Raw genomic sequence first — 22,887 nt, 5'->3', positions numbered from 1 at the left:
GGGAGGGACCTTAAAGAGGCCATGGCCTTGGCTCAGTCTAACGCTGAGAAACAGCAGCTTAGACAGATAGAGCTATACAACAGGAAAACAAAGGGTCAACCTGTAAATGTAGGTGTCCTGCTGGCCAACAAAGGTGAAAGAAGGAACAAGAAACTGGCAGATAGGTGGGATGGCACAACAGTTTAGATAATGACAGGATTGCTGGTTGCTGGTCTTCCTTGTGGCTCTGATCCACGCAGTTGTGACACAGGATTTTGAGACAATGACTGTGGACAGAGCTGATGTGATGGGTTCAGACTCAGCTGGAGTTGAACAAGAAAGTACTTAAGTGTCCTCTATCTATCAGTCCTGTGTGCTGATGGGTCCCTGTATGCTGAACCCCAGTCAACTGTAACTTCTCCTGCTCACACTTACCACCTCATCAAGTGTGGCATGTGGCATGGTGTGTGGCATGGGTGTAGACCACACTCCCATTACACATATCCCCATGACATCAGTAGCCTATAGGTTAATAGTGTTACAAACACATAAGTAGGCAATCATTTGAATTTGGCCTGAATTGAAACCAGTGTAGTTGATATTAAAGGTTCAAATCATTCTTGGCTTTTATTAGACATAATATTTTGGCATGAACACTGTCATTATACAGAAAACACACTGGAACACCTTCCAAAAAGTTGATAGTTCTTGTGAACGACCAGGAAAAAATGACAACATAACATAAACAAGTAACAGTTACAACAGGTACATTCATTTTCAAGGCCGGTGCAAGTTTTATGTGGCAGCAGAAGACATTCATGGGTCCCCTGAGTGAAATCGTATATAGCCCATTGTTGCTTTGCCATTACACATGTACACCAGAACCGCCTTTACACACGTAGTGTGACAGCAGAGGCAACGCAGGCGACAGAGCAGTGTAGAATCAATGCTCACACAAGAGCCTTCGCCTCATCCCTACAGTCACATATTTAAGAAAAGAACAAAATGAAACAAACAAAAATGAACACAATTCAGAATCACATAGCTGGAGTGATCGGCATCACTCATTTCTCTGAGAACCATGTAACACTGCTTACTTTTACTGGGCATTACAATCTCACAATGTCTGGGTCACATCTCTACTGCGCAGTTGATATCCCTGAGTTAAGTGTCTTGTTCAAAACTACATTTGTATTACTACACATGCCTGAGTGTTTTGGAGAGTATGGAGACATTACCAGAGTAAAGTTATCAATAACAACAGAAGAAGAATGAGATAATCTCTGCAACTAACTGATCAGCTTAAATTGCCAAACAGTGTGTTGAATTCATTTTCCTATATTATTTTAGTAAAGAGTACCATTGGACCACAGACAACATAAACTAAGATGATGCAGTGGAATACACTTGCCAATAAAAGAGCAAAACAAACAAAAATTCCATATACAATATGAATGTAAAACTTTAGCACAGCTTTCCAGATTAATATTCACCTGCAACACTTGAAGAGGTATTCACATTATAATCAACATTTCAGGCAGAGCTAGGCAAACATTAAATTCAGTCGGTACTGCAAAGGGAGGTTATCGGTGTCCCCTACTAGCATAAAAAAAGTTTCTCCTCCAGTGAGAAAACAGTAAAAAAGACACAGAGTAGACGCAAACTGCTGTTAGCTGAACTGACATGTCATAATGATAACATAAAATCACAACCATGTATGACTTTCCTTGAGGTGTCTCAGTAGTGTGTCTATAGCCATTTACTGCATACAGAAGGTACGGAATTACAGCTGTAGAACATGTTGGGAGAATGATTAAACATCATGCAAGGACAAAAGGCTAACCTGATTATTTGCCAATGTGCAACGGTGACTCTAAAATCTTTGGTTTATATCGTTTGCTTTTCAAATGAAAATAAAACTGATTGTGTCGCTCTGATTTAAGCATGGCCTTCAGTGACCACTGGTCTCCTCTGATTGAAAAGAATGATGCAACGTTGGGCAGGAAATACAATATAATACATACCTCTGCATATCATTTTCTCCTATAATACAAACACATCCTGTCATACTAGCAACATCTCTTTGGAGGAAACCAATCTGGACTAGTTGGTTGTTTTGCACTCCGATTAATCGATTATCCCTTTACATCATCATGTACCCTACACCCCAGGAGCACTTTGTGGGAGATTACCCGCATCTCAACTCATTTGGTCACAGAATGGGGGCACAAATGTGCAAGGCATTTAATTGTTCAAAAAGCAGCATCTTTGCTGATCCACAGGCCACTGCATTCCATCTTTGGTCTAGCCTGAGGATATTCCTAAAGACCAGTAGGAAAAAAAAAACTGAAGAAGCAAACGACTCTTTGGGCTATAGCATCAGTCACCGTTGCACACCGACATTGCGATCTACAAACTGAAACTAATCTGAGAGACAAGTGCTAAACTCATGTTCCTACTCTAAAATAGTACTGACTATTTCAAGAACTAAAGTAACTAGAGAATGTACTCAGCAGTACATAAAAGTCAAGAAAAAATATATATCTTATATTGTTAAAGTTTTTTGGTGTTCAATCCATTCTTCACTTCCATTTCACTGATTCCACTCATTAACTGGTTCACTGGTTAACAACAATCATTCCTCACTCATCTCTCATCCCCATGTGTGAAAGAGTCCCCTCAAAATAATCTTTGGTAAGCAAACTGTGCTTCCTAGCTCTGAAATCCAAGGAACTCGATCCACATTAAGGCCATTTTAAAGGTTTTAAGGGTAGCTGTGTTGCGTACAACAACATAGCTGTATTGGTAAGATCCCTACTAAACAAAATAATAAAAATCAATAAAACAATGAACACCTGCCATAGAACAGCCATATAATCCTTAATAAAAAGGCTTTTCCACCTGTGAGAAGGGTATCACAAGGCTCTGAACTGATACTGGCACAAAAATCTTGAGAAACATACATAACAGACCTATGGCAACTAATCCAACTATGATGAGCAGTTCAGCTCAAAGATGATACCCTGTCAATCAACCATGGAACATCAGAAAACACATGGTTTCTTCAAATGTACTAAACCTTTTTCCCTGAGTTAAGGAAGAAAAAAAAACAATACAAAAAATGCTTAAAACGAGGTAGTATAAAACAGGGATTGTAAAGGCATATGCACTTCCAGATACATAAAAAAACATAATGCAGCATTATTCCATCTTTGGAAATTCTTGAAATGTGAAGGCTTCAAATAAGGTAAACTGAACACTCCTGGGTTTCTTCATAATGCAGCAGAATGTAGACGAAAATATTATTATATACCTGAGAGCATTCATCTGAATAATCTACATTAGTACACTAGTACTGTGCTGACTTGAGAAATAAAACAAGGAAATGCAGTGCACTTACAATCCCATCCTTCGAAAAAAAAAAAAAAGCACAGAAAGACAGAAGACAACTCTAAGCTAATTGAAGCAAATTATTGCTATCAGGAAGTATCAATTGTTATAACAATGGGTTTCCCCACTGTAAGTGGACATTAAATACATAGTTGATGTTTACCTGAAGTAAACTGAGGTAGATCGTCAGCAAAAGGAGGTCCATTGTCCCTTTTGCTCCAGTGACAAACTTAAATAAATGTCAGAAAATGTAACAGTCATATTTCCCATTTTTTGACAATCTTTTTAAACATTCATGGTGGGTGAGATTTAAACAAACAGACAAACACAAAAAGGGAAGATAAAGAAAAATGGAGACATTCAATAAACACAGGTCTTTGGCATACATATGAAGCCAGAGCCCTAGTCTTCTTGAGCAGCCTCTTGATTTTTGGCCTCCTGCTCATTGTCCATCGAAACAGGAGGGAGGTGGAAAGGGAGGAATAGGGGGATAAGGAGCGGGGACAGAGGTATGGGGTGTTGGGGTCATTCACACCGCTAGAGGGAAAGTGCAGGGTGGGAAATGTCTGGGACCTCACGCTGCTCCTGGCAGTGCCCTACTGTGTCTTCTCCCATGTCCACAGCGAGGTCCGATGACGGAGCCTCAGGGACACATTCACCTTCAGACCCACCACTCTCCACTCCCTGCAGAGAAGACGGCCGGCTGCCTTGTCCTGATGATAGATCGGTCATCTCCATTTCGTCATGGGAGTAGCGGCCTGAATCTCCGGTCTCGTGGCTCCCCTCACTGTTTTGGGAGCCCTCAGTGTCTCCCGACGAGCTGAACAGAACCTGCAGGGAAGTGGGCTGGTGCGCCTCCTCCTTAAAGCACAGAACAGTGGTCCCTTGCTGGTAGGAACATGTGCTTTGGGTCCTCCGCTGATTCTGTGTAGTAGCACAAAGAAAAAGAGTATGATGCAACAGACTGTTGTTAACCATGGACAATGTGTCACTTCCACTTGATTATGTATCTTTTTTACCTGTCTTTTCTTTTTCCCCTCCTTCTCAAAAAAAAGCCATTTCTTCTTTTTCTTCACTTCAGGATTTGTGTTGACAGGGCCATAGCTATTTATGATCAAATTCGTTCCACCCTGAAAATGACAATCTTGCTATTAATTTTGCACGGCTTTTAAAAGTATCACATTTTCACAGTATCACAAGCAAGATTGATTGTATATTTTTGATTCTCACCTTGGCGTCAACAAAATGATCACTCATCATGGGCACCATAACCTCTGCGTTCTCAACCTGAACCTTGCCAGCCAAATGAGAGAGGGCAGGAATCTGTCCACCACCTTGTCTCACAGTTTTTGTAGTGCCGGATTTCCTATCAAATCAATATAATTGCATTACACACTGGGCAATCAAGAATGTGTCTTGGCCTACAACTTAATCCAGTTAAGGTAATTGAAGGGAAACTTGTATTGACAGCAGAATGGTCTGAAAATGGCCATGTAATTACCTGGCTTTGCCCCTACACACAAGGATAATGGCACAGATAATGATGCAGGTGAGCGCTACAGAGACGCCTAAGATGATGCCAGTCATCGACTTCTGGTCCAGGTGGTAGAACCCATCAGAAAACGCTGTAAGACACATCATTAGTCATGAGAAAAGTCCTCTCACATTTCAGTAGAAAGATACCTCCTTTCTCACAAGCAGCTGAACCATGGTCACTGACAGCAAGCACATCTGTTATTCACAGGGCCGCCTTACAATATAAATAATTTAAACTGGAAATTTAAGCAATAGGCTAAGATATTGAATTTTAGACCTAATGAGTCTGATGTACCACCGGTTATAATTACAGCCTGTTTAAGGAACAGAATCTTGAAAGTTACACAGAGGAGCCCACTAGGGGGCTCTGGTCATGATATTTGAAAGATTGTATTGTTCCATGAACCCTCCTCTGACCTGTGGCATGAGTGGAGCCATGTGAGCGCCTGGGGACATGGCCGGAGGAAGAGCCATCTGTTTGTACAGCCAGCTCTACTGCACTGGAGAATGGCCCGTCACCCATCTCATTGGAGGCCGACACTTTCACCAGGTAGATGTTCCCAGGCTGCAGGTTCTCCAGCAAAGCCATAGTGATGCTCCCTGCAAATGAAAGAGTGAAAGGGACACTTAGACTCGTTTACACGAAAAAAGGATTACAGGAACACAGAGAAATATTCTGCTGTCTTGCTGGCAGAGAAATATGTGGTCATCAGTGTATTCTCTGTGGTCCCAAAACCAGAAGTTACTTAAGTGCCTCTCTCCCATGGTTCTACTGAACCATGAAAAACCAAGGTTTACTGCACAGTGGAAAAAAAACATAAAAGTTTCCCAGCAGTAGAGGAGCTATTTGTGACCAGCGTGCCCAGAGAACAAGTGGGGGTCAAAGATCGCAGGCTGTGCCCATTCCAGCCCCCTGTACCACCCAGCCCCTGGCTGTAACACAGCCAAACCCTCAACAGTAACTGTCATGGAGCTGCAAGTGATTTACACCACAGAGGGCCCAAAGCCAGGTAGGAGGGCTTTGTGGATGACCTTAGCTTTGACCCTCCACAACGACAGCTCAGGAGTGAAGCAGAGATGCCGGGCGTTTCAAGGAGTCATCTGCTATCAATTACATCTCTGCTGCTTAGAAACCTATCAGCAGTTCCAGGAGCTTCCCAAATTTGGCAGCTGCCTGTGTCACAGATATGTGCCCAGTCAAATGTCAACATGTCTAAGCCAATCAGCATATTTGTTTTTCTTCCCCTGAGTAACACAACTTGTACAGTGGGCCTTTTTTCTTTTGACTGTTTGTATGGTTGCAAAAGGTTGTGTCAAATTCACTGTTATAGATGCGTTTTTGTTAAACCATGTCTTGCACTGTGTTCTGATATTTTTCTTTTGGTCTTCGTGTAGAACTTTAAGCAGGACTTTGGGCAACATTTTATATAGTAGATAGAAGTCAGTAGAATATATCATTATTGTTGTTTGACAGTGGTCAATTGTTACTAAGACAGACTGGAACATCACATACTTTCATGCAACTCTGCATCAAAGAACTCATGTATTGCTTCACTTGTAACAGACAACAGAGCATTATCTACAAGCAGGAAGGAATCACAAGAGATGAATGACAAATAAAGAGATGGATTGTAGGATGAAATGAGTTATTGATTTCCAATTGGCTTTGTGGTGTGGAGAGGGGGCAAGTGGCAGGGGTCTGTACGGGCACCCTGCAGTCCTCTCTGCCCAGCAACTGCTCTCTCCCTCTCTCTATCCCTCTTTCTCTCTCTCGCTCCTCACCTTCTCTTTGGAGCACCTGCCATTCACCAGCCACCCAGGCCTTGCGGGAAGCATAGAGGATGGTGTAGTGAGTCACTGGTACACTGGACTCATCTGGTAGCTTCCAGGACACTAGGGCTGTGTCGTCCTCAATCAGCGTCACCTTCACTCCCGATGGAGGCTGTGTGGGTGCTGTGAGAGAGGAGATGAGAGTTGAGAACTGTGTCTGTAAAAAACAGCATTTTTTTTTAAGGACTGAAAAGGCAGGAAGTCTACTTCGACGACTTTTACTAATTTACTAAGCACAACCCGAGCTCAAATCTGATACGAGGCAAAACACTCAGAGGCTTTTAAGCGACGGTGATACCTGATGGGAAACCTGATGGCAGGATACACTGTGCAACGGGAGGCCTCCGGAGTGCTGTGATCTATTCACACTTGGCACACTCCCATGCTCAATCAATGTAGTGCTGCTGAGGCTTATTTGTAAATCCACTAAATGGCTGTGGCCTTTTGGGAAGTGGAGAGAGGCTGTACTTAAGCCACATCTCAGCTTCAGCTTTGTGAGTACGTGACTGATGGGAACTATGCCATGTTAACAGCCAGCTAAATCAGGTCAAATACAGTATCTGAGTGCTTCTTGATTTCAGCGCCAGATCAGTAGCAACCTGAAATTGGATTACCACATAATCAATGATGATATCCTATCTTTTGTCCATTTTAACTAGGGGCTCAATGATCTTATTTCCTGAGTATTCAGGGGAACAATTGAAGATATAGGGTTTCCTATATCACAAGCCAATACATTCAAGCTACAATGCAAAACAAACAAATAGGGATCTAATCATTATAGGGACCGTGAGTTAAACCACTGATTGCACAGACTGTTACATATGCAATGTCGTGAGGGGTGGGGGTTGTCATTTTGAATCATGATGCTCACCTTGAGGAAGTGTGCTCTGGTATACAACAGGGCTCCAAGGACTGGAGAGCTGTTCAATGTGGAGACGAACTGCAAACTCATAGCGGGTGTTGGGTTCCAGGTCCTGTACTAGCAGACTCGGTTCACCACTGCAAAAACATGACCAGGTATTTTACAGATGACCACAATGACAAGGACATACACTCAATTACTGCAGCAAAATCTTGTGCAGGTTTATAATTTATTCTAAGTGTAGACAGAAATGGCATTATGATGTTTTGTCTAGGTATTTCAGTGTTTGTCTTGTTATTGACATGCGCACTGTGTCAAGTACTGTCACGTGTTCTTTTCAAGTCCTATTAACACACCTTTAACTATAATTTTGCCTGAAATAAGAGTTTTTCAAATAGTATAAAGCCACTGAGAAGGCTATACAGCTATGGGTACATGGAGGTTGTGAGGCCTTCCAGATGGTGAACGATAAACTCGATAAAAGGTTACCCTGTAGTGTTCATTACAGCCACTAGAGAGTGCTACACAACACAGTGAAAGCTCAATACAGATCATAACACAGAAATTATCCCTCACCAGGTCACACAAAAAAACAAAAAACAAAAAAAGAACCAATAATGTAAATAGTTTTCAAAAGTGATTTCAATGGTCCTTGCTGAAGCATGTCTAAAATGTGTTAGAAATGGCCCTATCATCACAACTTTAACTATAATGCTGGAGACATAGATACGTTAACCTGTCTATAGCTGCCTGTCTGTCTCAGGAGAAACCCGTCTGGACCACTTACGTCTGCAGGTAGAGCACCAGCGAGGCGTTCTGTAAGCCCACAGGATTACATCGGACGGTGTAGTTCACAGTCTGGCCCTTGCTGAAGGCAGGCCGGCCCCAGTGCAGGTACACAGCAGATGAGCTGTTGGTCTTTGCATACAAATGGTGAGGGGGTGGCGGAGGGGGTACCAGACGATCACGGACGGCTATGAAAGAAAGATACATTTTTTGAGTATGTGACGACGAAGGGCATTGCCTGACTAAATAACTGAATAGAATGATCATTGTCATCTTGACAGCTCAATATCAATATCTATTTTCAATGCACGACACAATACAATTAGATATAATGATTTACTCAAATGGAAGCAACTTACAGACACATCCAGGGGTGCTGACAGTCTGGTCTGCTTGGTATCCCTCTCCCATAAAATTGTAGGCCAGGAGCTTGACATGATACTTCTTTCTGGGGTCTGCACATTCAAATAGAGAACACATGCATATAAGACATTTTGCTGACAGTGTCACTTGGCCATCAACATCCCCCTCCATGCATTGATAATGACCCCAGCATGTGAATCCATAATGGACTGTGAGGACAGCGGAGAGGTGTGTGAGTGGCCAGCAGGGCTTTGCTGACTCAGGCGTCTGTGTGTGTGTGTGTGTGTTCGTGCGCGTGTGTGTGTGTGTGTGTGTGTGTGTGTGTGTGTGTGTGTGTGTGTGTGTGTGTGTGTGTGTGTGTGTGTGTGTGTGTTCGTGCGTGTGTGATGAGACTGGGTGCTGGGCGCTGGAGGTCAGAGGGCCATTCTACGGCAGATGTGTGGTTCTGAGGGCTCAACTCCTGACCACCACAACCATCCACCCTGAGCCCCCCCCTCTCAACCCCCCTTCCCTGAGCAGCACAAAAGATGAGCACCCCATCCATCACTCTGTCAGTGAGTTGTGAGCAGAATGGACGGCTTTCACCCTGTGCCCCTACCGCACCTCCAGCCTCTGCTGACCACTGGACACTCATTCAGCCTCCAGGACAGGGAGGAGGGGCTGCAGCAGGGGACAATGGCTCCATGGGAACACAGGGGCAGTCAGTCACACGGCTAAAGCCAGTGCCCTTACAAACCCTCATTGGATCAGAAAACCTCAAGAGCATATATCACCACATCATATCAAATAATATAAAAAACACTGCTTTTCTGCTAAGGTAAAAAAAAAACATAATATGATAAAATATCCATTTTCTGGACAGAATTACTGTTTTTGATCCGGTGTGCCAATTACAGGGAGTATAGTTTTCATGAAAGAAATGGAGGAAAGAAATGGAAGGACCCAACATGGAGACAGCAACTGCTGATAACCTGTTCATTAATCCATTATGTATATTGCAAAACAGAAACAAATTAAGTAAAAATGACTTCAACAAATTGACGCTTTGCAAAAGCCTGACATATGCGTTTTTTCAAATAGTGTAAACCTACTGAGAAAGATATACAGCTATGGGTACTTGGAGGTTGTGAGGCCTTCCAGATAGTGAACACTAAACTCAGGTTACCCTGTAGTGTTCATTACAGCCACTAGAGAGTGCTACACAACACTGGAGATTCATTTTGGGAACAGCGGCATGAATATCCTCTCAGGTCTCACACACTTTCAGTGCAAAGCAGCGGTCAATACAGACCATAACACAGAAATCATCCCTCACAAAGTCACACAAAAACAAAAAAAAAGAACCAATAGTGTAAATAGTTTTCAAAAGTGATTTCAAAGGTCCTTGCTGAAGCGTGTCCTTAGAAAATGTTTGAAATGCCCCTATTAACACATCTATAATGTTGGAGACATAGATAAGTTAACCTGCATGTCCTCAGATAATTTGTGCCTTGTGAGCATCACACCCCTTATAGACAGCAGGGCACCTCTGAGGCTGTGTAAACCCGTCAGTTTGACGCCTCCGAGAGCTCAGGTGCCACCTTTTGGGCAGCTGGAAAACTGAGACCGCAAGCCCAAAAAGCGTGAGCAGAGTGAGGTGTTGGGTGTTCCATGCATCAGCTTGCTCTTTGAGCCCGAGGGATTGTGGGAAGGTTGGGGCGCTGTGGGGGGAGCGCGCAGTGACAGGGATCCACAAGATTCAGTGGAGCCAGCCCAGGGTCAAGGGGTCAGGCCCAGATAAAAACTCCCTAGGAATTCCAGGTCATGGGTGTGTAATACGAGTTGAGCCTTTTTTTCTCCCAGAATACCCCCCAGCTTTAGTTGGGTGAAGATAAAGAAATGATTTCAGACAGATGGGGAGGAGGGGAGAACTCTTCGGTTTAGTGCAGGAGGAGAGGTGCAGGAGCAGCTGGAGTTGGGATGAAAACTAACTTGAGCGTTTATTAAAAGTATACTTTTGTAAATATATTTAGTCTTACATTACTTTGACTAAATCATTTTAAAGATTTTTAAATACAATTAAAAAATGAATTAAAGCACAACTCATCACGCTCCTCCAACATCAATGAATATCTAATGGGGAATTATTGAATAGTTGTAAATAGTTGAATTATTGAAACGCAAAAAGAAATGCCACTGTCATCATTGCCTGGTTCGATGCCTGGAGCCTATGTCTGATTCCAGGCTCCATCTTTTTAGGGGTTGTGGTCAGGGAGTCCAGCCCAACAGTGAACCCCGCCCCTCTGCATGGTGGCCTGGGGCAATTACGCAGTGAGAGAAGTAGGGGGGATGACATCTGGGCCATGACCTTTGACATGGAGTCTGGGCAAGCTGAATCCTGCTGAAGGTGGAGCTTCGGGAGAGGGAGTTTAGCTGGGTAACCGAGCAGAAAAATGCTATAAAAAAATTAAAAACAACAAATGTGTGATGGACAGCTAGAAACAAAATGTTAGGTTTAGGTTTGTGTACTTAGTAGACACTTCTATCCAAAGAGACTTACATATCATATACTGTACAATGTACAGATTAAATTATCACCCTATGAGATAATGTAAAAATATCAGAAAGAAAAAAATATATATATACATTTTACTGGGTGTTGGCACTGGCAGTGGTAACACTCATGTACATGGTGTTATATAGCATACCATTTGTGGATTCAACAGTAGTAATTGTTTGCATATTTATCATGCAAAATAGGACTTAACTGGCACACACACACACACACACACACACACACACACACACACACACACACACACACACACACACACACACACACACACACACACGCACACACACACACACACACACACCGCACCCTGCACAGTCACTCATGACTGCACTGATTGCCTCTCACAACCAACCAGCTTCTCAAAGGAAGGCATGTATTAGTCCATTCAACAACGCTCAATCCCACACACAGATAAAAGACGCTGTGGTTGCTAATGGCCCTATATAAACTAGTATATGTGGATTCAATACTTCTCAAAAAACAGAGCATGTAAAATCTGTTCTGTTTTCACAGTGCTATGACAAACAAATACACATAAAGATGTCTTCCATACATTACTAATTAATTAAGTTGTCATTTCATATTGAAGGAGAAATTCCTGAGCTGTTTGTGGTCACCTGATTTTAACAGACCATGTGTGGATCCTGTGGGAGGCCAGGGCTTTGTTCTACTCTGTGAGAGAACACACACACACACACACACACACACACACACAAACACACAAACACACAAACACACACACACACACACACACACACACACACACACACACACACACACACACACGCACACACACACACGCACACACACACACTCCCCCACACACACACACACACACTTGGACAATATGTTCCTCTGTGTCCATACATATAAGAGGCCTTTGTCTACACAGATAACCAATGAACTCATCGTTTGTTTAAATCGAACCAGGCAGCTCATTGATGTCCCCAGTATCTCACATCTATCTTTTGACACCCAACATGAAATACTCGATTTGTAAACAGAACAAACACCACTTACTCCATAAGATTGCCTGCAGCGGCAAAATAAATCTCAGATTGTTCTTCGGTTGCCACAAGCTCGGCAGTAGTTTAACCCCAAGCACTCCAGGAGAGGAACAAGCAAAACAGGGGAAACGACACTCTATCATAGGCCTCCACTGAGGCAGTGCTCTCTTACAACGGCTCATATTCCTCTCAGGAAGAGCCATTCATCATGGAACGAGCCAGCAGAGCACGTGCAGTGTCACTCTCTCTCAACATGACTCAGTATGGGAGCACAAGCTACTGACACATCCCTGAGCTACGACTGTACAAGACAAATCTGTTTACTCTCCATTACCCACACGTCTCAATGCAGGTGGCAAACTTGGCAGGGCAAACTTTAATGAGATACAATGGAGTCGGCATGTAGAGGAGAAATGTATACTGGAAGATATACTGGAATATTTTAACTCAAGTTAAAAAAAAAGGAATATCAAAATATCAAGAGCATTGAGAGGACACATTTATGACCTGTGGTAGCGGCTGTGCTAATCGTGTGACAGTTGGCTCAGGTTGGATGCTGGGTGCATTTAACAGTCGGCCAAAGATCAGGGTTTACAAACAATTCACGTGTTCCACCTATCCTCCTCATTAGAGTGTATTCACATTAGGATGGTTTATTAAGAAGAATAAGTCACGCTTCGTCACTTCAAATAAAGTCAAAGTCAATGGCCTCTCAGAGGTCAAATACTGCCATGGACTACTCAGATATAGGTAAACATGCACATTAAAGCAGACCCAAATGAATGAGGACACCCAAGTTTAATTAAAGAGGCCCTATATTAGGAGACTTAACACAAAGCAATTACTGTAGAGAGGCCTTCACCTTTATGGCGCTATAAATATTCAGATGCTATAAAGAGACCCCAGGCAAGCAGGCAAGGCGAAAGAGCAGCAATCTATGTAACGGATTTTTACAGACTAGCACATCAATCCTTTCTACATCTCATATACAGTTTAATTATGCAATGAAAACGTCTCTTCTTATGTCTTTCATTGCCTAGTTTAGTTTGAATTCCAAGCATGAGCAGCATTTAGGTGAGTATTTATAGGGGCTTTCTGTTCCTCAGCAACAAGCTTCCTACTATCTCCCCCCCACCCCCGACAGCAACCCCTTTAGAATGGTGTCTTTTTTTATCATCTATGCAGATAGGACTGTTTAAGTGCATGATAGTAAGGTACATTTGATTTATTCCAGGAAACCTGTCCCATTAGCTACACACACACACACACACACACACACACACACACACACACACACACACACACACACACACACACACACACACATTCTGACAAAACAGCGGAGGCTTTGGGAAAGTCCCCAGCACTCTTGCTGCGGGTAGAGGTCTGAGTTTGCTTGACTCACTCCTGACCAATAAACACTGTTCTGCAGCACAATGGCCAGCTTTGATGTGAGAGCCCCTCCAATGGCTGGGCCCACAGCACTCATAAAACACATCATAAATCTCCCCCACCAAATAACAGCCTGACTGTAAGGCCGCCATACCCTTCACCACCACCACCACCACCACCACCTCCACCTCCACCTCCATCCACAACAGGCCCAACGGAGGCCCTGCCATGAGGACCACCAAAAAGGCTGTCCAATGTGACTCTAATGAAAACTAAAAGCTGACTATGGACCAGAAAGTGCATATCTGTTAGGTTCTCAGGTCATCGCTTGTTAATAATAGAAGATGTATGTCTCAGTTCAAGCAGGTGGTGACTCAGGTTTACCCACTAAAAGAGCCTTTAGATGTCAGGCCATGACATTTCTTTTCAGTATTTAATTAATAAGCAAATAATGATATTGATACTGAAACAGCTTCCTATAAATCACTATATTATGTGTGAACACTTCCTGCTTTGTGTGGCCTCCCCGTGGCCTGCCTCACTGTCCCCCTCACAGTATGGCCACTGCACGGATAACAAAAACAGTCCGCCAGAGAGAAAACAGAAAAAAGGAGGATTCACACTGTATTTATGGCTCCTGGGAGCCTCCCCCTCCTCCTCCTCCTCCTCCTCCTCCTCCTCCTCCTCCTCCTCCTCCTCCACCTTTCTCAGAGCTGGACTGTGCTCAGCCAAGCCTCCCCTGATTTACATTTCAGCTGCTGACCACATGGCTGACCCTGTCCTAGCACAGATGGCTAGATGTCCACTGGCTCTGGAGCCGTGAGAGCTGCCTAGAGCACACATGGCCAGGGCATGAAAGAGCTGACCTCCACGCTCTGGACAGCCTGGACACTGCTTTGTGGCCTTTTTGCTTTGACCGGACAGCTTGATTGGAGGACTGCTGGGTGGACACACATTCAGGTTTTGGGAGGTCAAAAGGTCAATGGAGGGTAGGATGTGGCGGGCTGGGAGTCCTGGTCCCTTTTCACAGGGAAAGGCCCTCCTGAGATGGGACACATATCTTCCATGGCAGGGCTGATTTAATCAATCAGGCCAGCGCTCTTTGTTGTCAATAGCTTCTCCTGATAGGAGGATCCCCCATTGTTCTATGCGAAACTAATGACCTCTCTCTCCAACACAAAGATGGTCGATCATTCTACAGAAATGGGTTGACGTAGGTTAACTGAAGTTTATCTAACTGAGGTTCGACTTCAAGTATACCGATTAAAGCTCAATATACATCCACACACATACTTATGACTTACAATCATTCATATGATGGAGAAACTCCAATTTGATGCTGAAACAGATGCACAACTTAAAAAAAAAATACAGCAGCCAGTTGGTGGCACAGGGAGACTCAAGTCACTCACCGAGTCCTCCGATGGTGTAGTGGTTATCCAGGGCACGCAACTGAATCGGGGCTCTCTCTGTCTGGCTCTCCTCGTGATAGAAGAGCCGGTAGCCTTGGATGCCAGCAGCATTGCCTGGGGAGAGTTTCCAATGGACCACAATGGTGGTACAGTTCAGAGGCTCCAGCTGCAGCACAGGGGCCAGGGGCACTGGAGAACACATGGGGATCAGTTAGTCACTCACAGCAGTGTCAGGTCCTACATCAGTGAATAGATCATTTGATGATTGTTATTTCAACCCCTTCTTTGAGGAATTCAACACCCTGATCTTCAGTTTAATTCTTTGCATGAAAACCCATGGTGTCATCTTGGTACTACCATTAATACACAACTGACCTTCCAGCTGAGACTCCATGGCATCTATACCAGCCACTGCTGAAGGACAGTGCTAAAATCATGGGGGGGGCTCACAGGAGGGTGGATGTGAGAGCTCAAAGTATTGTAGGAATGTGAGGCCGGGGGTTGACAGTGAGTTTAACTCCTGCTCCTGCTCCTGGTCTTGTTGACGCAACTAGGAATGTCTCCCACCCAGCTGTTCTCCTGCTTTATCTGATGGAAAAAACAGGCCCTGCTCCCAGTGTCCCCTCACCCTCTCCAGAGACCCACCGACTCTTCAGAGCTACAGCAGGCACATCCACGGCCAGCCAAACACAAGCAGCAAAGACCCCATGACCAGTAAAAAAAAAGGCTACACATTCTGGACACACAGCTAGCATGTCACGCTTAACTGGCTTTGAGGAGAAGCCACAGAAAATGCACTCTCTTTTTAGGGGAGGTTGAGAGAAGCATCCCCCTCCCCCGTCTGTGCAGGCCCTCTGGCACTAAACAGCCCTATTCTTCTCTGTGCTGCTGGAGGCTTGGGTCTCTCTCTTTATGACCCATGACTGAGGCCATTCCCATGTTTCCTGACAGTGCAGGGCAAAGGTCGCTGAGCAACAAATGCAATGCCTTAACAAGATTATTAGAGCGCGCTCTTCACATGGGCCTCTCTCACAGCACCGCCAGGGCCGCAAACACAGAGAGGGGACTCACACTAATCTCACTGAGGTTTGGCGCTCTCGCCGTTGTTTTGTTTTTGTGTTGTTTTTTTCCCCCCTCTCCCCACAATGAACTTTGCTTTCGGTGGACTTCAAAGCGACCTCCATTTGCATATACGTGCACGATATGGCTTGGTCAACCTAGCCTTAGCTGACGGCTTACAGGCTTGCAGCATGTTCTTGTCTGCTTAATCTATACATGCCAAACACAGTAGGGAGGAATGTCAATTTATTTAACATGTGCAGTTTGTAGGTTATCGTCTAAGCACTAATATCCGCTTAACCCGCATGAGCATCTAACTACTGTATGTTATGGTCATGACTTCTGTCATTCAGAACTGTGTCACTGTTGGTGTACCTTTGGTGCTGGAGGCTTTAGGGGTGCGGTGGGATGTCCAGGCAGACTGCTCCCCCCAGCCCACTTTGGTGGCAGCGGCGATGCGCACGAGGTAGATGGTGTCGGGCTGCAGGCCTTCCAGCAGGTGCTGCGCGTAGTGGCCCGGCAGCTCCAGCTGGGTGATGGCGCTGTCGCTGCTGGTGCGGTAGGCCAGGCGGTAGGCCGAGACGTGGCCGCGGCTCAGCTTGGGTGGCAGCAGTTGCCAGGACACCTGGATGTCGGTCGGGCTGCGGCTGGTGAGGCTGAGCTCCGGGGCTCGCAGGGGTACTGGGGAGGACAGAGGAGAAGTGTCACCAAAGACCCGTACACCCCCACAGCAGTTACTAGCTCAGATACTGAAGGTAGTGATGTACACAACTAGCGGTGGGATCATTTACAACTCATCGTTTTCAAAGTTTCCAAAACTAGCCGCCTAGGCTATGCACTACATAGTTCTGTGGACCCTGCAAAAATGTAAAAAATGAAAGCACCAAAAGACATGAATTAGCATGCTGGCAAACCTTTTATCAGTACCAACTGTGTTGTTGTTAGTATGGTTTTTGCATGCCTTTTCAGTAATAAGATCAGGCAGGTCACTCGCTATACTAACTGATGCACACAGAGAAAGGGAGAAGGGAACCTGCTGAAATGAGACAGAAAGACACTGATCTCTATGATTGACTCTATGAGTAAAACTCACAGACACTGATCTCTAGTATTTACTCTGGGTCAATAGCCCTTGATCTCCATAGTGGAAGGGTTGTGGATCAGAATCATTATTCTTTATCATTTTCTATCATTATTCTTCACTATTCTTATGTATCTTGTATTCATGTGTGTCTCATAATTAGGTCCAAACAGCAAGTCTGTGTTCTCCATGCTGAACTTTGTGATTGGTGGTGGAATTTGTTTTCCAAAAGTTCCAGACACCAGCAAGGTCAGAGCGAGACTATTATTCTTTTTTTCTGCCTTCTCTGTGGCATTGTGGCAGTTTCTGTGCCAGAGTAGTCCTCTCATACCTATTCATGTAGGGTTGGGACTAATGATTTACACTTCTGTGAAACCTTCCTCTCTCCCTTGATGCGCATCATAAAGAATAAAACCTTGTTCCTGATTGATCAACCACTGCTTGACCATTAATCAACCTTAGAAAATGCCTATCAATAGCCTACATAAATAAAGGTAGGTCAATCGCAGGAAATATGACTACACCTGAGGTAAAGGTTTAAGTGAAAAGCAAGTGGGCTCCTCAAATAATACATTCATAAAACAAGTGCATTGATTTACAAAAGACATAAACATTCTTCTCTGTATTAGAAAGAATGTGCTTGCGAGAGGTGTAATGTTAGGACAGGAGTCTTGGGATGATTTTAAAAGTGAGGTCAGACCCCTTTAACAGGAGTTAAGTACCAGGTTGTATTTTCAACACTCGGCTGGGGCAGGTCTCTACATATCATCCAGTCTAATGTTTAACCAGCTGAAAGTCTTTCATCTCCTTCTCCATTAGAGCAGGCCACCATGCCTGTAGTCGTGCTGCTCGGGGAAGGCAGCTGGTATTTGTTCTTTAAAATAATGGGCTGAGGGGACTATCAGTCCTCTCCAGTGAAAGATCCAGACTCTCAGTTCACATGCCCAGAGAGCCAAATGGATCACAGAAAATCATTTGTCACTAAGTGGGTAAAGCAGTTACAACAGAGAACTACCTGACATTGTAGGCGAGAATTAGTGTATATGTTTAGGGAATGTGTGAATGTATATACGGTATGTATGTATGTATGTATGTATGTATGTATGTATGTATGTATGTATATAACATATATGTTTAGGGAATGTGTGAATGTATACCATGATCAAGTGCATGTGTATTGCATGAGCAAACTCACCATCTTCAAGAGTGTGCTGGATAATGTGGTCAGACATGCGGCTGGCTCCCATGGGCATGTAGGCCACAATGTAAAAGGTGTAGTTCCTGGCAGGCTCCAGGTCATCAATAATATAGCGAGTGGTGTCATTGCCAATGACAACTTGGTATTCTTCATTATTCAAACCTGGGTGGAGAAGAGAGACTCTGTTGTCAAAACACACCGTATGCAGTTACCCATCACCACACCATCCACCATCCGCAGCAGAGCTCGGAGCAGTTCTCCAAAGTATAAGTCTGAAAGTCAGGAAGTGACATAAGAGTGTTGCTGGTAACACTTTTGCTTTTCAATATCTCTTAAAGAATCATGAATGGTCCTTTGAAAAATGAGCAACGAAAGAAATGTGCTTGAGAATGCTAATGAGGAGAGTGTTGTTTTTGAGTTGTTAATTGAGGGCCACTGAAAGGCATTGGGGTCTGACTCTGAGGAGGCCTCCCCACAATAACAGAGAGATTTATGTGGATTAGTGAGATTGAAGAGAAGGACCTGGCCCCCTGCATCTTGTAACTAGTATCTATCTTTTTGATAGACTAATTAGTGCATAATTTCTTTGACTTTGGAAAGCCACTCATTCTGGTTGAATCATTACTCTCAGTAATTCTGAAGATCTTTTAAAAACATGGAACGAGTGCCACTCTGAGTGTGGGCCGCCATACAGCAGACGTGTCAACTCAATCAAACTAGTCAGATCGTCCACATTTGGCCATGTCGGCATGTCATCAACAGGTCCATAACTCAAACTTTCCCACACAGGCAGCTTGCACCTGATAGCACTTTAATTAGCACACTTTGGGAAGATCGCACAAAGGAATCACTTAAAGCCTGGCTGCACTGAATCGCCCTGGCCCAATTTCTGACCCGGTAAACAGGCTTCTTGAGAGCAGACAGAAGAGAGCCTTGTTAGGGGGCCCTGAATGTGCCTGGTGAGCCCCGCGCTGGACTTGAGGTGAAAAGGGAGAGCAGGACAAAGCCTGCCTTCCAGGCCGAGTCGAGCGCTCCCTGGGCCTCCTCCAAGCCTCTCCAGCACAGGATTAGCACACTTCAACACGGAGGCTAATTAGTTCCTGCCTTCAATGGATTGGCCGTTTATTTCCGATGTTTTCTGCCCATGACAACAGAGACACAGTGTAGTGTCCTAGCCATTTTTGTCAATCTAAACGGGGAGGCTTTCTTTAGCATAGGAAAATAATGTGCTGCTAACTTCCCATTAAGTGGACACAATCACTCACAAATGCCTGGCATTCATGAGGGAAAAGAGTGATTTTCTGACTTTTTCCCTCCATTACTATTGTATAGCTTGACAGGTGTTTCTTTTACATTCAGTGCCTTTCAATACTGGTAAGAGTCAGTTGAATGACTGACTGTTGAACACACCACTAACTGGTCATTTGACTTCAGCAACAATAACTATTCAACTGGTACTGGGGAAGCATAAAGACTAATAGCCAAATGGGCTAGGACTCCAAAATGCCCTAAGGATTAAATATTCCTGAAAGGTGTTTTTTGTCTCTCCTCTGCCTATGTAAAACTAAGAATACACATTGTAGAGTGGGTCCTGCACCTTTTAAGGGCAGCTGTACTATGACTAGAAGTAGAGAAGGCTAATCCTTTGGTGGTGTAGTCATTCTTTTCCCTTGACCTCTGCCCAGCAACCAACTATTAACAACAGATGGCCAATGTCCCACATTCCATTTTCAGGGCAAGGAGGAAGTGGGAGCACAGTGGACTCACAACGGTGTTAACTGTTAACTCCTGGGGGCCAAAAAGTCCATTAATCTTACCGGCTCAACATGTATTTCACATCAATACTGCCCTTTTAACAGACACTCATCAAAAGAGCTGAGGAGGAAATGCTTCCAGGTAGCTTTGTGTAGCTTGTTATTCTCTTTCCCTTCATTCACTCACCTTCTGCCTTCATGTAGTGTACAGAGTAGGCAATGACTTTGTCGGCGTTGTACATTGGCCTCTCCCAGGCCAGCAGAATGGCTGAGCTGGAGACGGTGTCAGCACGGGTGTTCCTAGGCGCGCTGGGCCGGTCCTCTGACATGACCACGATGAGCCGGGCCATGGACAGCACCGAGCCCAGCTCATTCTCCGCCTGGCACTGGTAGATGGCATCATCCTCTGGGATGATCTGATTGATCACCAGTTTGCTGAAAGGAACACACACATACACAAAGTCACGTACAAATCCAATGGTCCAGAACACTGGGCAATTCTAATTTCTAGATCCAGTCCACTAACAGAGTGGGACAGATGCGCCAGCAGGAAAATCAACTAAAATGCCATTAGCCAAAAGTAAATTATTCAAACTCCTCTCCTCTGACCGAAGGGGCAAGCTTATAAATATTTCATTGCTCCAGAGTTTCCTAAAGACAAATGAGCCCGTTTAAGAACGCGAGATTGCCCTTCTACAGGAGACTGCTCGTGCTGTGTTCCTCATTACTTGAAATGAACACCATTTCATTCAGTCTGAATCAGTGGCGCACGCCTTCTGGCTCTGATTTGTAAAATGTAACACTTAGCTGAAAATTTAGACCTAGAGATCGAGAGAAAGAGAGAGGGGGGTTTGCTGTACCTGTGGTACATTTTGATCCTTCCATTTGAGTGGACCCTCTCGCCATTCTTCAGCCATGTGATGTGGGGGGTGGGCACCCCCTCTGCCTGGCACACAAAGCGAGCTGTACCTGCACGAGGACGAGTCAGACTCTCCGGCCACTCCACCAGTGAAGGGGGAGCTGGGACAGAAACCATTCTCATCAGTATCAGAGGAAAGCTGACAAAATGTCCAGAAACGTCCATTATTTCTTCCATTTGACCACCAATCGGTAATTCCTATTCACATTAGACAAGAGTTCAAATGTCTGCTGATATCTATTACAAGGGAGTAAGGGTGAGCTCAGTACCTTGCACAGTGATGTTGGCGACAGCGATGGTGAAGTTGCGAGTGCCAGGTGTGGTGGCCCTGCAGATGTATACCCCTGCATGCTGGTGCTTCACGTCGGAGATCATCAGGTTCCCACTGCCCAGCACCTTGGTGTTGAAGACGTCGATGGACTTGTGGTCGGCTCGGCTCCAGGAGATGAGTGGCCTGGGTTTGCCCGTGGCCATGCACTCCAGGAGGGCGCTCTGGTGCAGCGACACGGTGAGGTTCTGGGGCCCAGCCATGATGCGAGGCCTCTGGGGAAGTCGGGCACCGGCAGCTGTGGGGAATTAAAACGAGTACCGTCACACCCTCAGTCAAGCAAAATACTGATCTATGGGAACAGTAATACCAATGTAATCAGCCCAATATAAGGCCTCTAGGCCAGCTTGAAGGTTTTAAAAATGGCAAAGTTGAAGTAATAGTCGTAACATCTATCTGCATTTTCAAAAAGTTACTTCCCTTGTTGTTGTCTCTTTTTTTTTAAGAAAAACTACCACCAGAAGATATTAAGTTCATATGAGGAGTTCTAGGCCTGATCACATTCAGTGAGTGCCTGCATACAACACAATACACACACACACACACACACACACACACACACACACCTGGAGTGACAGTTAGAGTGGCCTCTGTGCTCCTGCGACGGTTGGCGATGTTAGTGGCCACACAACGGTAGTTACCAGCATCTCTGTCTCCCACCCCTTGAATCTGCAACACTCCGGTGGGCAGTACAGTGATCCTGAACAGAGAACATGTGATCAGTCTCACTGAACAAATGCTGTAAGGAAGAAACGGCACCTGACAAAAGAAAAAAACAGGAGAAAAGGAGGACAAACCTCTCTGTTGCCAAGGGTAAAGTGACTCTGTTAAACTCCCAGGTGATGATTGGGGGAGGACTTGCTGTGATTTTGCAGGAGAAGCGGGCAACAGATCCTTCTGTGACCACAATTGATTTTGGCTGGATTGTAAAGGGGGAAATACCTACACAAGAAAAGATGGAACAAACTGTTAGTTTACAACAGATGCAACAAACCATGCGTATGTCAGAACCACAGAAACAGTCAGGGATGTTTGGTCATAGATGTTTGAATTGAACAAATAAACCTAACCCACCCACACTGGATACACATTGAATTAAATATGTATTAGCATCATTTTTATGCCAGCAGGGCACTGCTTATGTGATTAGTCATATTGACAACCCCTAGTGTACTTGCACGGATCTATAAACCAGATCATCACTCATGTTTTAGCTCAGGACCTTTCTGGGGATGTCCTCAGCCCATCATGTGATAGTTAAGGTTGAATGTATTCCAATCCATCAACCTAATCCTCTGCACCAAAAAGACTTAAGGTTAAATCTTCAGTCAATGCCATTTATGGAAATCAGTACCACTATTGAGCCTCCAGAAATATCATATCAATAGCCTGTTTAAATTAATGAATACATTATCGCCCTGAAAGCTATCTTGG

The 22,887-nt window shown here is 44.5% G+C and overlaps 1 protein-coding gene across 1 annotated transcript; it reads right to left on the bottom strand.

Annotated features, from left to right (window-relative positions):
* Positions 1-580: 580 nt before the first annotated feature.
* Positions 581-22,623, bottom strand: prtga (protogenin homolog a (Gallus gallus)). Its single transcript, XM_031569601.2, has 17 exons — positions 22,251-22,623; positions 22,020-22,153; positions 21,395-21,691; positions 21,067-21,226; positions 20,394-20,641; positions 18,450-18,614; positions 16,549-16,854; positions 15,115-15,303; positions 8,746-8,841; positions 8,388-8,574; positions 7,610-7,737; positions 6,688-6,858; positions 5,323-5,505; positions 4,871-4,994; positions 4,600-4,735; positions 4,389-4,499; positions 581-4,293 (listed from the first exon to the last, which is right to left on the bottom strand). Exons 1-17 carry the CDS (start codon positions 22,448-22,450, stop codon positions 3,907-3,909), a joined length of 3,222 nt encoding a protein of 1,073 aa, XP_031425461.1. The 5' UTR covers positions 22,451-22,623; the 3' UTR covers positions 581-3,906.
* Positions 22,624-22,887: the final 264 nt, after the last annotated feature.

Source organism: Clupea harengus, chromosome 6 (genome assembly GCF_900700415.2).
Source record: "Clupea harengus chromosome 6, Ch_v2.0.2, whole genome shotgun sequence".
Lineage (NCBI taxonomy): Eukaryota > Metazoa > Chordata > Actinopteri > Clupeiformes > Clupeidae > Clupea > Clupea harengus.
Note: the sequence above shows the minus strand (reverse complement) of the source record. Positions and strands in the feature narration are given on the sequence as shown.